Below are 14,931 nucleotides of genomic sequence, written 5' to 3'. Positions count from 1 at the left end.
GAGAACTTGAGAGTGGGACTTGGGCCCAGCCGCTTGTGTGGCCAGAGCGGTGGGCCTGCCACACCTTTCTGTGATGTGTCACACTGGGCTATGCGCTGGGACGATGGTGCTGAATCTCTCAGGCAGGGTCTCACGGGGCTCACCTTCTGCTGGAGGACACTCATGGAAACAAGCCATCAAGGTCATTTCACATAGTGAGAAGTGCTTTGAAGGGGGTAAACCAAAACAGAAGATGATGGGTGAGAGAGTGATGGGAGTGGGCATGAGGGGCTGATTCACACGGACTGACCTTTCTGAGAAGGGCATGTGTGAGGTGAGGTCTGAGAAGGGAGGAGGAAGCATTTGAGTGAAGGTCTGGGGTAGAGGGTCTAGGCAAAGGGGAGAGCAAGTTTACAGGCTTGGAGGCCACTGTGTCCCATTGAATTTTTGAGCCCCTTGGGACACTAGGCAAGCAGAACCCCTAGCTGTAAGTCCTGAGGCTTTCCAGGCACTCTATACTGGGGGCGTGGGGGTGGTCCCCAAATCACACCCCCTTAACCCTACCTTTCTTGTCTAGCTAGAAATGTGCTGGCAGCACTGGGGACTGTTTCCGCCATTGCAGCGGGAAGCCCTGGTACAATTGAGTGAGTCCTCAGGTAACCCAGTGCCTTACATTCAGCACAAGACAGCTGGTAGCCAGCTGCTGGGTCAGCTGGATCAGAAACCGGATGTCTTTATGTGCAGAAAATTCTGGCTAGGCTGCCAGCCATAGCAGCTGTGGATCAAGGAAAGCTTTCCTAGGAAGAAGTCTCAGGGAGGGAAGAACTATCACTCAATTCCCTGCTCCTCAGTCCCTGGCTTCCATGGATGGTTGGTGGCCTTGGTCATGAGTCTGGCCCTTGACCTTGAAGGATAAGGGATACAAATAGAGGAGCATGATGTTATGATGGCACAATGTATCTTGGAGAGAGTGGGCAGAGCAGTCACTTCTCTGAGGCTGAAAACCTGAGAATGGGGATCAGTGCGACCTCTCAGGAATAGAATTACTCAGGGATTCCACAGTGCTCGGTGTGTGTGTGTGTGTGTGTGTGTGTGTGTGTGTGTGTGTGTGTACGTACACTATCTATGTCTGCCTTGAAACTCATATCTGCATGCTTCTCTGCTTATGGTGGGTAATTCTGTTTGTGCCTAAATGTGAAAGTGCAACCGTTGGGTGTACCTTACATTTATGGCCACTCTTTCCTGCCTTCTTGTCAGTGTTGCTTGCGAGGAATGGGGCAGTTGGAGGAGAAGAGGGCAGGGAGAGAGGGAGGGAGGGGCTTGGCCGGCAGCTCCTCCATTCATTGTCACCACACCCCCGGGCTCATTGTCCCCAGCACACAGACACATCCTGTTGGCATGATCAAGAGTTCTGATAGGAACCTGCCATTCCAGGTTTCCGGTTTGAGTAATGGGGCTGGGGGCTGGGCAGGGGCCTGAATAGAAGCTGGTGTTGCCCATCAGATTATCTTGCGTGGGTTGTCCGAGGTGTCCCCACCCCAGCTAAGGGACAGAGGCCCACAGGCCTGGAGGTAGGCCAAGGAGCTAATATACAGTAGGGAACTATTATCATGGTCATGTGGGTTGTGGTTTTACACCTCAAAGAGCCCCTATTGGTTCCCTCAGAGTCTCGGGTGCTTTCTGATTGGCTCAGCTAACCCGGCTTGGTGTCCTCTGGCCAGTCAGAAAAGGAGGAAGCACCAGCCAATGTCAGAAGGATTGGCCTCTTGCTCTGGCAGATGCCTTGGAATCAAACGTTTTTCCTTCTCTCCCCACCCACTCCCAGCTTTGTGTGTTCTTGCTGTGTATCTTTGGGAAGCTAACGACCCTTTCTGCACCTAATTTTTCCGCTCCATGTAGAAGGAGTGGGGCTAGGTTAATCCTTCCATTCTTCCAACAAGATCTTTTTGAAAAGAATTGGGGAATGTTGACCCTTGAGATAAGATACTTAGTAGAAGTTAGCTATCTTCCAACACCAAGTGAAATGACGTAGAGAGACTTTCGTACATTTCAGTGTGATATTAAAAAGGGAAGGACTGTAGTTATGCTCTTAATATTTTCTGGAGCGTCATGTGGCTGGTGGGGCTGTGCAGGCCTGCAAGTATAAATGTCAGCTTGGTTTGAGCTTGGTGCAAGGGGGTCAGAGATGTTTGATAGTTGATCAGCCTGCCTTGTGTAGTGTAGTAGTGAAGAGCTAAATGATGCCTATCAGGGATGTGTGGGAGGAATTTTGGTCCAGCGGGAGATTCCTGGGCTTGGAGTGAAGCACGAAGGAGATGCACATGTTGACCACCAGGGGGCGCTAGAGAACACCAAGTGGGAGTTTTGGCTTGATCCAGCTCCAGGTCTAGAAGTGACGCGCTGGCCCTCCCTACCTGGGGCTCCAGGCAGCAAGGGAAAACTGTGTTGGGCTGGAGACCCCAGCCACCTTGAGGCCTGAGGGTGGTGGTGGGGGCCTAGGCGGGGCAACTAGGGCAATGTTCTGGGGGAAAAGCACATGGGATGGCGCCAGCGCAGGCCTCCCTGTTGATGCCGCCCCGACCCTGTTCCAGGTACGTGCATTACTTCAGCGGCCTGCTCTCTGGCACCATCAAGATGAACAACAAGCCCTTATTTCTGCACCACGTGATCATGCACGGCATCCCCAACTTCGAGTCCAAAGGAGGTACGGACCCTCGCCCTCAGCTTCCCTCCCCTTCCCGTCTTCCATCTCCTTCTCGTAAGAAGCAGCCTTGGTGGGTAAAAACGTGGGCTTGGATTAGAGTCTCCACTGCACTGCTTCCTGAGCTTTCTTTAGCCCCAGTCTACGCATTTGTAAGATGGGTTTGACACTCGCAGTGCCTGCTGGAAGATCATCTTAGATGTGGCAATGTTCTTGTAAACTTAACGACTTTCAAATGAAAAGCTAGTATTTCTTCCCCTTTCTCTTTTCATTTCTCCTTTCTCTTTTCCTCCGGCTCTTTTTTACTTCCCCTTCCTTCCTTTCTCCCCCACTTCCTTCACTCTCCCCTCTCCCCTTTCCTCCTCCCACTGTTCTTGCTGTCTTAGCCAACACCACCCTTGTCTTACAGGGTGTCGGCCATTTCTCCGGATCTACCAGGCCATGCAACCTGTTTACACGTCTGGCATCTAGTAAGTATTCCCTGGGAAGGAGAGGCCCGGATGCTGGAAGTCCAAGGCCGAGGACCAGGGGCAGGGGCATGGGGTGGGGCTGCCTAGAACCTCTTCTAGGAGAAGCTGAGGGATGAAGTCAGTGAGGTTTCCCAGTAGTCAGCTGGCAGAGGGGCAGCAGGGAGAAGGCACACTGCCGCCCCCTCAGTGCCCTTCTCTCCTCTGCCCTCCCTCCCCCACAGCAACGTCCAAGGAGACAGCCAGACAAGCATTTGCATCACCATCGAGCCTGGGCTGCTCTTGAAGGGAGACATCTTGGTGAGTGCCGCCCCTCTGTTGCTAGCCCCTCCTCCCCGTTAATTTTTCTATCCTTCTCTCTTCCTGCTCCCGTCCTGCCTCTCTAGACAAGACCTCACTCCTGGTGGGCTGCCAGCCTGGGGGCCATAGGATCTGAGGGCTCCTGCAAGCCCTTCCATTCTCCGTGTCCATTCTCTTGCCTTTGAGTTGGACCTCCTTTCCCGTGGGCTTACCTCTTGTTCTGGAACATCTCCAGGGAAATGTCTGTCAGTGGGAGCTGTCACCTCCTGGCTTTCTGTTGGTGACCCTTGACCCCCTTAATTCTAACTTCAGCCCTTCCTCCATCAATTTAAATCCACTCCTACTTTTTCCATTCTGACCTGTGGGCAGGAAATTTTGGGGAGGCAGTTTTGTCCCCACAGGAGAAGGTGGGCCTCCAACTCTCTGCTCTTCTGGAAGTTTCCCCAGAGAACTCTGAGATCCTGTTTGGTGTTGGTGACCTCTCCCTCACTGGGTTTTGGGGGAGCCTTGGAGGTGCAGTCTTAGAGCTGATAAAGAGACACCCTGGGATCTGATTTCGCACCCTCGGACCTGATTTCGCACCCTCGGGTCCCTGATGACTTCTGCTCACTTTCCCACCCAGCTGAAGTGCTACCACAAGAAGTTCCGGAGCCCAGCCCGAGACGTCATCTTCCGTGTGCAGTTCCACACCTGCGCCATCCATGACCTGGGGGTTGTCTTTGGGAAGGAGGACCTTGATGATGCCTTCAAAGGTGAGCTCACCGAGTGGAGAGGCAGACCTAGCGAAGGATAATTGGATCACAGGGTAGAAGAGCAGTAATGGCGGGGCCATGGCAGCAGTGAAGGGGCAATGGTTTTCTGAGGGAAGGGGAGGTGGTCAGGGAGGTGTCTCCCTTTGTTTCTTCCCTCTCTCCATTTGAGGCTTTATCGACATCACATTCAGGACTGGGACATATCCACATGCATCCATCTACCCATCCATCCATTTACCCACCCATCCACCAAGCATCACTTGTGTGTCTACATATGCCAGGCATGTGCTAAACTTTGGGGATACAAAGAGAAAGAGGTGAGTCCCTACCCTCAGGGAGCTCCCAGTCTTGTGAAAGGACGAGGCACACAAACGTGATACTATGAAATGACACCTGCAGTGATGGACACACGTACACACGGGTGATGGGTGCCCCAGAGAGTGGATACTGTCCCTGCTGTAACTTCACTTGCTGTAAGTAGCAGATGGCGATCTGTGTCCAGACTGAGCTCAGGCAGAGAGCAGAGAATGGGGCTCAGACTTGGAGAAGGAGGGACGCGATCCCTGGAGTGTTGTCTGGCTTGTGTAGGAGAAGGACGCACTTGTGATGTACTTTCCCTTGACTAGAGCCAGGAGGGCAAAAGCAGAAGATGCCATTATAATTACAGAACAGAATAAAGGTTTTATCAATCTGTTTTTAAAAATATTTTTATTAAAACTACAGCTAACATACAGTATTATATTAATTTTAGGTGTCCACCATACTTATTCAACATTCATATACCTAAAGAAGTGATCCCCATATGTCCAGCAACCATCGGACACCGTACTGTGCTCTCACAATATTAGTGTCTGTATTCCCTATGTTGTACATCACATGACTTTTTTGTTGCTGTTGTTATCCAATTTCTTTTTTTAAAAATTAAATTTATTGGGTGACAATGGTTAGTAAAATTATAGGTTTCAAGTGTACAATCCTATAATACGTCATCTATATATCACACTGTGTTCACCACCCAGAGTCAGTTCTCCTTCCATCACCTTATGACTTATTTGTTTTATACCTGGAAATTTGGACCTCTTATTCCCCTTCACTTCCCCACCCTGCCCTTTTCAATTACAGTTGACATTTAGTATTATTTTATATTAGTTGTAGGTGTTCAGTATAGTTGCTAGATATTTATATAATTTAAGAAGTGATCCCCTGACTAGTCTAATACCCACCTGGCACTGTACATAGTTATTGCCATATTATTGACTATATTCCTTATACTTTATGTTACATCCCCACGACTACTTTGTAATAACCAATTTGTACTTCTTAATCCCTTTACCTTTTTCACCCTGCCCCCAACATCCCTCCCATCTATCACCCCAATAAATCTAGTACCCATCTGGCCCCATACATAGTTATTACAATATCATTGACTATATTCCTTATGCTACACCCTACATCCCCATGACTACTTTGTAACAACCAATTTGTACTTAATCCGTTCCCCTTTTTTCGCCTACACCCCCAACTCCTCTCCCACCTGACAACCATCAAAATGTCCTCTGTGTGTTTCTGTTTTGTGTGTTAATTTTGTTCCACATATAAGTGAAATCACATTGCATCTGTCTTTCTCTGTCTGACATATTTCACTCATCACAACACCCTCCAGGTCCATCCATGCCGCCACAGATGGCAAGAACCCACTCCCTCCCATGGCCGAGCAATATTCCATTGTAGATATGTACCACCTCCTCTTTATCCATTCATCCATAGACAGACACCCAGGCTGCCTCCACATCTCCGCCATTGTAAACAATGTTGCAATGAACACATGAATTCACATGTCCCCTTGAAGCAGCATTTTGGGTTTCCTCAAATAAATACCCAGAATGGAATTACTGGATCCTTTTTTATCTCTTGTTATAGCCTTTGTTTTAAAGTCTATTTTGTCTGGTATAACTATTGCTACCAGCTTTTTGTTGTTGTTGTTGTTGTTTCCATCTTCATGAAATATCTTTTTCCATCTCTTTACTTTCCATCTGTGTGTGTATTTCAACCTGAAGTGAGTTTCTTGTAAGGCAATATATGTAAGGGTCTTATTTTCCTGTCCATTCAGCCACCGTATCTTTTGATTGTTGGAGCATTTAATCCATTTACATTGAAAGTAATTGTTGATAGATATGTACTTATTGCATTTTATTATTCATAACTTTTATCTTTTTTCTTCTTCTTCTTAAAGAAGTCCCTCTAAGATTCCTCATAATACTGGTTTGGTCGTGGTGAACTCCTTTAGCTTTTCCTTGTCTGGGAAGCTCTTTATCTGTCCTTCGATTCTAAATTATAGCTTTGCTGGGCAGAGTCATCTTGGTTGTAGGTCCGTGATTTGCCACACTTTGAATATTTTATGCCATTCCCTTCTGGCTCTGTAGAGAAATCAGCTGATAATCTTATGGGAGCCCCCCTTGTAAGTAACTAGTTGCCTTTCTTTTGCTGCTTTTTAAGATTCCCTCTTTGTCTTTAACTTTTGCCATTTTAATTATAATGTGTCTTAGTGTGGGCCTGTTTGGGTTCATCTTATTTAGGACTCTGTGCACTTCCTGGGCTTGTCTGTCATTTTCTTTGCCAGGTTAGGAAAGTTTCAGTCATTATTTATTCAAATAAGTTCTCAATCTCTTGTTTTTTCTCTTTTCCTTCTGGTACCCCTATGAGGCAGGTGTTGTTACACTTGATGTTGTCCTAGGGGTCTCTTAAACTCTCCTCATTTTTTAATTTTATTTTTTATTTTCTAAATGTTATCAATCTTACCAAGGAAAAATACAGGAATAGCTGACACAATAAAGATGGGAGAAAGGGGGAGGCACAAATTCCTCCACTTACCTGCAGAGAGGATACTATCAAAAGTGGACAGATCAAGAAATAGAGGCTGAACTATAGTATTTAAAGTTTCAAAGGTAATCAGTAGAATGAACGACAGTAATAATCATAATAATCATAATAATACCAGATTTAAGAAGAAGGAAGGTGAGAGGAGTATAAATGAGCCAAATTATTCATCTTCACAGGTAGCTAGAAATAGTGGCATAAAAACTGTGGCTATCATCTATAGTCTTAGAGGTAACCACTAGGAGAACGAGAAATGGAAATGGTTCAATGGTTACCTCAGGCAAGTAGGACTGGGGCTAGCGAGGGCCAGAGACTTAATTTCATTATATATACATCTTCCTATATTATCAACGTGTGTGTGTGTGTGTGTGTGTGTGTGTGTGTGTGTGTGTGTATCACTTTAAATTTTTCTAGAAGAAAACTGTTTATGGAGTCCTTTCTGGGAATTGATTGCCCACTTTTGTTTTCCATTCTTTTTCAGATGATCGATTTCCAGAATATGGCAAGGTGGAATTTGTATTCTCTTATGGACCAGAGAAAATTCAAGGTATAAGTCAAGTTAGAATCCACGCATCATTCACTCCCTACCCTTTTTCCTGGCCTATCCCTACCCTTCCTTCACCATTTCCCCACTGATCTGCTCTGTACTTGTCAAGTTACCCGTGATAGAAAGGCAGGCCAACAGTAAAGGATCTGGGTTTCATAGTGGACCCCCAGCTAAACATGAACCACTGGCTTAATCTCTGGATAATAAAAATAAAAAAGCAGACAGAGAGGCGCTGGGTTGGATAAACTGTTCTGGTCCCATTAGGTCATTATCTTATTATATTCAGAGACTGAGGGCCATGGATGATGAAGGAGTGGCTGAGAGGACACTCAGAGGTGCTGGATAAATGATAAGTATTTCTGAGAACTGAGGTGATTCAACCTGAAGAGGAGAGGGCCAATTTAATAATAGCCTTTAAGCCTTTAGACTGGTTATATGTGGAGACCAGTTGTTCTCCATCTTATTTGAGAACAGAATGGCAGGAGATGAAGTTAGGTTACAGACAGAGGGACTCTGGATAGATTAAAGAAAGAGTGTCAGGTCAGGAAGGCAACTTACCCCAGTAGGTCTGACTTGCAGTTTGTGCTGTCTTCATCCTGGGCTTTCTCTGGGTGTGTAGGAGAGAGTCTGCCTCTCCCCTCAGATTTCTGCCTGGAGTGGAGGGCGTGCTAAGTGGGGAGTAGGGGGGTGGCTGGGATGACCTTGTGTCCTCTCAATGTCAAGGCCTGATCCCTGTTTCTCCCACACTCCCCCTGACTCTGGGTGCAGACTCTTTTATCTCTCGGCGCTGCCCCAGGGGCCCCTGGGACACAGAAGAGAACGAGACAGTTGCCCAGCCAGAGGGTCTCCCAGCTTTTTCTTAGGGAGGTCTTCATTCTTCAGTGCCCTGTCCTGGTTTACCCCTATGACCTAGTATGAGCCTTTTCAAGAATGCAAGAAACCAGACCCCTGGTTTCTCTGTCCAACTGAAGCCACTGGTTCCGCCCCACCAGGGTCAAGAAAATGAGAAGTCCCTTAGGGAACATGCTGGGGGGATCTTGTTGGCTTCCTCTGTTTTTCCAGCTGTTGATCTTTTTTTTCCTTTCTCCTCACTGTTTTTCCACCCTTTCCCATCCTTTCAGGCATGGAACACCTGGAGAACGGGCCGAGTGTGTCAGTGGACTACAACACCTCGGACCCCCTCATCCGCTGGGATTCCTATGACAACTTCAATGGGCATCGAGATGACGGCATGGAGGGTAGGTGGGGCCGGTGGCTTCCAGCCCCTGTCTACACTGCACAGCCCCTGCACACAGGGCCTCTGCTGTCTTGTGTGGCTGTGACACCGTACTGGGTTCGAAGGGGAGGGAGAAGTCCAGGGCACCTCTGAGAGCTCCCACAGTTCAGTGGGAGATGATAAGGCACGCATAAATGTGTTAAGTAATGAAGACAGAGCTGAAAAAATGCAGCTAAACAGCCAGAGGAGGGTGTGCCATCGGTGCCACATGAGTCCCATGGACAACGAGTGCTCTGAGTTTGGCATGGGAGGGATTCTTGAGGGCGGGAGTAGCCTGGGAGGGCTACTTGGAGGAGGTGGTCTTGAGTGGACCTTGAGGTACCCCCTTGTACAGCCAACACAGCATTTGTTTGATTTCTTTTAAACCCGCTGCTGCATTTCTCTAGGCTCGCTGCCTGAGTTCTCTGGGGTCAGAGCCCTGGGAATGTAGATACAACATCTAGGGCCTACAGGCTTTCATCGACAGCCAACGAAAACATTTGAGAGCTGGAAACAAACAGATAGGCTCCAAAATTTGAAAAGAAAGCTACAGAATTGAAATTAATACATGTTTAATTTAGCTCCAAAACCTAACATTATGTCAGATGGTCAACTGCAACTCAGTTCAACTCTTGAGAGTTATATATAGGTTATGTTTATTTATGTGGTTCATTTGAATATGTGTGATGGGGACGTGGGCGGGGCTTCCGAAAGTGAGCTTGCCTGGAGCCCAGGAACTCTTCAGACGCCCTGTCTCCGGTTTGGCCACAGGCTTGTTTTCCTGATTTGGTCCTTGGACAGTAGAATGTGGCAATTGGGAGGATTCTCATGACCACTGGCCATCCCCCATCAGTTTTCAGGTGGGATAACTGAGACCCCTTCGAAGAAGACTTTCCTGATTTACCTCCATGACTCAGGATGTGTTCTTTCAAGGACACCAATGCCCAGCCTATGGGCTTCTCTTCCCAGATGAAGCTGATTCTGGGGTGGGGCTTTGCTGTCTAGGGAACCCTGGCAAAGTGGGGTTAGGGGGAACCAGGCCCCCTCACACTGCCTCCTGCCTCCCTCTCCAAGGTTTTGGATTTGTGGACTCCGCCCTGAAACGTCCTTTAGGCTTTTTCTTGCATAAAGATTCTCCCTCTGACCCTGGAGACACCAGAATGAACAATGGGTTTCAGAGGGAGTGGGGTGAAGGCAGTGGTTGGGCTAGAATTTAGGGCTTGCTGAGAGCAGTTTGTTTATGTGCAACATGGCGAAGTTGAAGGCTTGTGCTCATACCTGCCCCAGTTCCCTGCCCTTCCTGCCCACCAGGGGCGCAGATACCCCTCCAGGACTCTCCCCGCTCTGCAGAGGCTGCCCCCCCAAGCACCTCTCCCCTCACCCCAACCCCATCTGCTTGTGCTGAGTGACTGAGGAGGAGGTAGAGGATGAAATGAATTAGTCCTGAGTACCAGTGGCTGCCAGCCCAATTGTTCATCTTCTGGGATGTTTGCAGTTTTAACAAGAACACTTGGCAATTTGAAGGAATTTTAAATGTCTCCCCATCTCTCCCTGGTGTGGATTCAATGCGATGATGAATGTAAAAACATTTGGTAAACTGTAAAGTGCAGGCAAATAAAAGGTAAAATAATTAAGGGGGAAGCAGGAATGGCTGTGGGAAGGACAGGGTTTGGGACACAGTCGGCTGGGAGGGAAGGAAGGAAGGGGGGCGGACAGAACAGGGAGAGGCAGGGAAAGGGAGGAAGGAGGGGGTGGGGGCAGGCTCTGGCCCCCTTCCTCTGTCCTCCAATCTGCTCCCGCAGGCAGGGGATGGAGCCAGTGGGACCTTTTGGCCAGTTAAAGGTCAGCTTGTCCTGTAGGGACAGAGGGGCTCCTGTCTGCAGGCTGAAAAGCTGGCCCTATGCCTGAAGGGTGGGCAGGGATGGCAGGGGAGGCAGCTGCCATTCTCCGCTCTGGCTTGGCCTGGGTGGGGGGTTGTGTGACTGAGGTGCTCACCAGGGCAGACCCTGCCTGTCCCACTGTGCTCTCTGCTGCCAATGGACTTCGTCCCCCACAGGGACAGGAAAGCAAGTCTGGACCAGCCCTGGTGCGGGAGCAGTGAGCACTACTCCCATCCTGCTTTTCCTCCTGGCTGGGGGCACTTCTAGAAGGTTCTAGATTCTGGGGCCCAAAGATAAAAGCATTTTCTTCTGGCTAATTCTTTGATCAAGAGCGGGAATCAGGAGGCCTTTGTCTGTCTCCCTAGTTGTGGAAAGATTTCTGTGCCTCAGTTTCCCCATGTTGGAAACTGGCTGGGGTAAGAGCGCCTAAGCCCCAAGACTCCAGGGTGCTCAGAAGATGGCTCAAGCTGGAGCCCAGGAGGGAGTTTGGCTGTTTCCTGGCATGGTCCCAGGGCTGGGGGTGCCCTGGGGGGTATGTGGTGCCCAAGGTGGCTTGCCTGTTCTCTGGGAGGTCCTGGAACAAAGCTCTACAGTGCAATGAGTGCACACGTGTGCTTTCAGGCCTACCTGCCTGGGTCCAAATGCCAGCGCTCCCCTCTGTGGCTGCATGCCCTTCGTCAGATTATTTAGCCTTGCTGTGGCCTTAGTTTCCTCATCTACAAACTTGGGGCAATAATAGTACCCATGCCGTTGGGTTACTGTAGCAATTTTCATGAGAGGCAGTTTCCTATAAAGGGTAAGAATGTGGCCGCTCGAGCCAAACTACCTGGGTTCAAATCCTTTCACAAGCTGCTGTCCTTTGGGGGCCTCAGTTTACCCTGCTGTAAAACTGGGATTCAGTCTACACATCACTTTGAGCACCCTTTAGGGATTAGCAGCTGTGGCAGGGCTGCCTGTGTGTTTGCCCATGGATCTCCGACACATCGTGGGGGAGCAGCTCAGGGGTCTACAGACGGGCTACTGAGAAAGCCCATGGCCTTGGGCGCCAGCTCTGGCTTTGCCATGTGCCAAGCACTTGATAGTCACCATCCCGTCTAACGCTCGCAGGTACCCTCTGAAGTGAGCACCATTATTATGGCTGAATGGGGGAACTGGGATACAGAGCGGTTAAGTAACCTGCCCAAGGTTGCCTAAGTAGTTAAGAGAGGATCTGGGTGTGGAACCTGGTGCTAACCCCTGAACCCTTCTGGGTTGGTGACGTCCCCAGGGGCCTATTCTGGGCATCTGGCGATACCTGGGTCCCCGCTGAGCTTAGGTGAGTGTCTGCCTGCTCTGACCCCTACCTGTCATCCCTGGACAGACAGGATCACTCTGGTCCTGCCTCTCTTCGTGAGAGACGGTGGTGTATGGAGCTCCGGGAGGCGGTCAGGGATTGGGCTGGCCCGATGCAGGTGCTAGCAGGGCCTCAGTGCAGGGAGCAGCTGAAGTGCATCCCTAATGTGACTCCCTCCGCATCCCGAGAGCGAGGGGCTGCTCACTCAGGAACGCTTCTGCTAGGGGCTGGCTCTCAAAATAGGGAGAGGGTAGTGTGTCCAAGGTGACATGAGGCCGTTTCTGGAAGCAATCTCCCTCTCCTATTCTAGGTTCACTGGGGGAGTGGATAGAAGAGGCCAGGCCGGTCTGCCTGGAGCCTACCAGGTGACTCAGAGGGGCCGGTGGGGGCACTGAGCCAGGCACTTGAGAGGAAAGACGAATCACCTTCGGCCTGGGTCCCACCTTGCTCCCTCCCTGCATGAGGGGTAGCCAGCTCCTCTTCCTCTGGGAAAGCCCTCCAGGTGACCCTGACTTAACCCTTGGTGTCATGATTGCTTTGTGTTTAACCCCTTCCTCACTGACTGCGTCCCCACCCTCCCAACTCCCAATTCCGGTTTCTGGTGTGTGGCATTGCGGCACTTAGAACGTTCTTCCACGTGCTCAGGACATTCCCGATCAATCTCAGCAGCAAAACAAAGGAAGAACGATCCATATGGGGACTTCTGTTGTCCGTAGGTTGATCTCGCAGGCGGGGGTTGCCCAGCCCAATAATAATGTACATCTAATGCCCTCCTGCCACAGTGGGGAAACTGAGGCTCAGGAGGGGAAGGGATCTGCCAAAGGGGGAGGCAGTCCCCATGTGCGAAACCCACTTTTGCATGATCTCAGCTCCTGCTGTACCAAAGACCACACTGAAGTGTGGTAGGGTGGGCAGGGGCCCGGTGCCGTGAGATGAGTTGATATTTGAATCTAGGTGTCTGACATCATATCCCTTTTCTCTGCATTAGAGCTCAGCTTATTCAGCGCCCCCACACCCCTAAGTGGCTCCATTAGGGTGGTTGTCCAACTCCTCAAACCCTTAGATGACAGGGAGCCAGATGCCATATAAGGACAACCCATTTCACTTTGGACAGGCCCAGGAAATAGAACCAGAAATAGAGAGAAAAGGTCGAGAGCGCTTCTGCATGGGGCCCTGAGGCTACAGTGACCATGGGTGCTTGGGGACCATTTTGGCCCACCTGCACTTAGGACAGAAGGAGGGAGAAGTGATGAAAAGGGGAAGAATTAAATGGGAGGTCACTATCAAGAACTTTCTTGGGACAGGTGGCTGGGGGCAGAGGAGCGCCTGCCATCTCAGGGACTCCTTACTGTGGGAGTAATTCCTTCTGGTCAACCCAACGGCCTGATGTCTTAGTCAGCTTGGGCTGCCGCCACAAAGTACTGTAGACTGGGTGGCTTAAACAACAGACATTTATTTTATCACAGTTATGGAGGCTGGAAGTCTGAGACCAAGCTGTTGAAAGTGTTGGTTTCTTCTGAGGCTTTTCTCCCTGGCTTGTCGTCAGCAGTCTGTCCCCGTCTCTTCACTGGTCTTCTCTCTGCACATGTCTGTGTCCTAATTACCTCTTCTTATGAGGACACCAGTCAGATTGGATTAGGGCCCCCCCATGTGACCTCTTTTTAAACTTATTTACCTCTTTAAAGCCCCTATCTCCAAATATAGTCCTATTCTGAGGAACTAGGGGCTAGGACTTCAGCATATGAATTTTTTTTTTTTTTGGATGGGGGGCCGGGTGTGGGGGAGGGGAACACAATTCAGCCCATTACACCGGGGAAGGAGTTTTCTGAGTTGCCCAGAATCGGTTGCCTGGTCCTGAGTGGGGAGGAAGAGAAGGCCCAGGGTGGGTGAAGAGGAGAGTGGTCTCGTCCTCACCAGCCTCCTCCTCTTGGGCTGTCTTTGTCTTTCTCCAGTTTGGTCTGGTGCCTGCCAGCTCAGTGCTCTGGCTGACACCACGTTTCGCAGCCTCCAGAAGCCCCATTAGCTGTTTGGCCTGAGTTCTGAAGCCCCATGCGCAGATCCTACCTCCCCGTGGGTGGGAGTGGGGCTCTGTTTCTGCCTATGCTGCACAGAGCTGTCTCCAAATTCCTCCAGAGTGTTCTAGGCAAGCCTTCTCGGAAGCAAGTCCCACACCAAGGGATTATGGGTTGCCTTGCGGCTCCGAGAAGCCCAAAGGGTGACCAGGCTTGAATCGCCTCACTGCCCACCCATTCACTCCCACCCTTCCCCGACCTCCTTGGACACTGAGTTGTGTAGAGTTTGTCACAACCTCAGGAGAGGATTTGGGAGTAGGGGCTAGTGCTGGGAAAAGCAGTGGTTGGCTCAAGGCCAAAAGGAAGAACGGAGGGAAAAAAGGACAAGTCTCCTGTTTTGGCTGAAGATAGCACGGGGGACTGGTAACCACCCCACTTCTGGGTTTCCGCTCCTGCGCGATGCCTGTCAGCCTCTTTCGTTTCTGTGGGCAGACCCACTAGAGCCAGCAGCTATGACAAGGGGGCTTGGTTTTGTGCCGAAGCTTCTCAACACTTGGGATCCATGAGGAGAGGCATTTCCCTTTCTTGGGGGATAACATCCTGCTCTGTAGGATGCTCACCCCCTCCTCCAATTCTTGTGCCTCCGCTGGGAAACAGCCTTCCTGACAGCAGCCAGGAGTCCCCGGTCTGTGGTGACTTCTCACGAGCTGGACTTGTCCAAGAATTCTCTGTAATGTTTTTGAGAGAGAGGAAAGAGGGAGGGAAGGAGGGAGACACAGCAAACACGCAGAAAGTGAGAAGGAGAGAGAAACAGGTGAGAGACGTGGA

At 50.0% G+C, this 14,931-nt stretch overlaps 1 protein-coding gene across 29 annotated transcripts in view; it reads left to right on the top strand.

Moving 5' to 3' along the window:
* The window catches only part of TNS1 (tensin 1), a 222,684-nt gene that overhangs the window by 138,988 nt on the left and 68,765 nt on the right, over window positions 1-14,931 (top strand). For all 29 annotated transcript variants that reach the window (XM_019717741.3, XM_074312991.2, XM_074312995.2 and 26 more), the window contains 6 exons: window positions 2,571-2,683; window positions 3,090-3,150; window positions 3,372-3,447; window positions 4,070-4,199; window positions 7,558-7,623; window positions 8,745-8,861. In XM_019717741.3, coding sequence (XP_019573300.2) covers window positions 2,571-2,683; window positions 3,090-3,150; window positions 3,372-3,447; window positions 4,070-4,199; window positions 7,558-7,623; window positions 8,745-8,861 — 563 coding nt within the window. The remainder of the gene's footprint in view (window positions 1-2,570; window positions 2,684-3,089; window positions 3,151-3,371; window positions 3,448-4,069; window positions 4,200-7,557; window positions 7,624-8,744; window positions 8,862-14,931) is intronic.

The sequence above is a fragment of the Rhinolophus sinicus genome, chromosome 17 (genome assembly GCF_057876585.1).
Source record: "Rhinolophus sinicus isolate RSI-liver-muscle chromosome 17, RSI-T2T, whole genome shotgun sequence".
NCBI lineage: Eukaryota > Metazoa > Chordata > Mammalia > Chiroptera > Rhinolophidae > Rhinolophus > Rhinolophus sinicus.
This window is presented reverse-complemented; position numbering and strand designations above follow the sequence as displayed.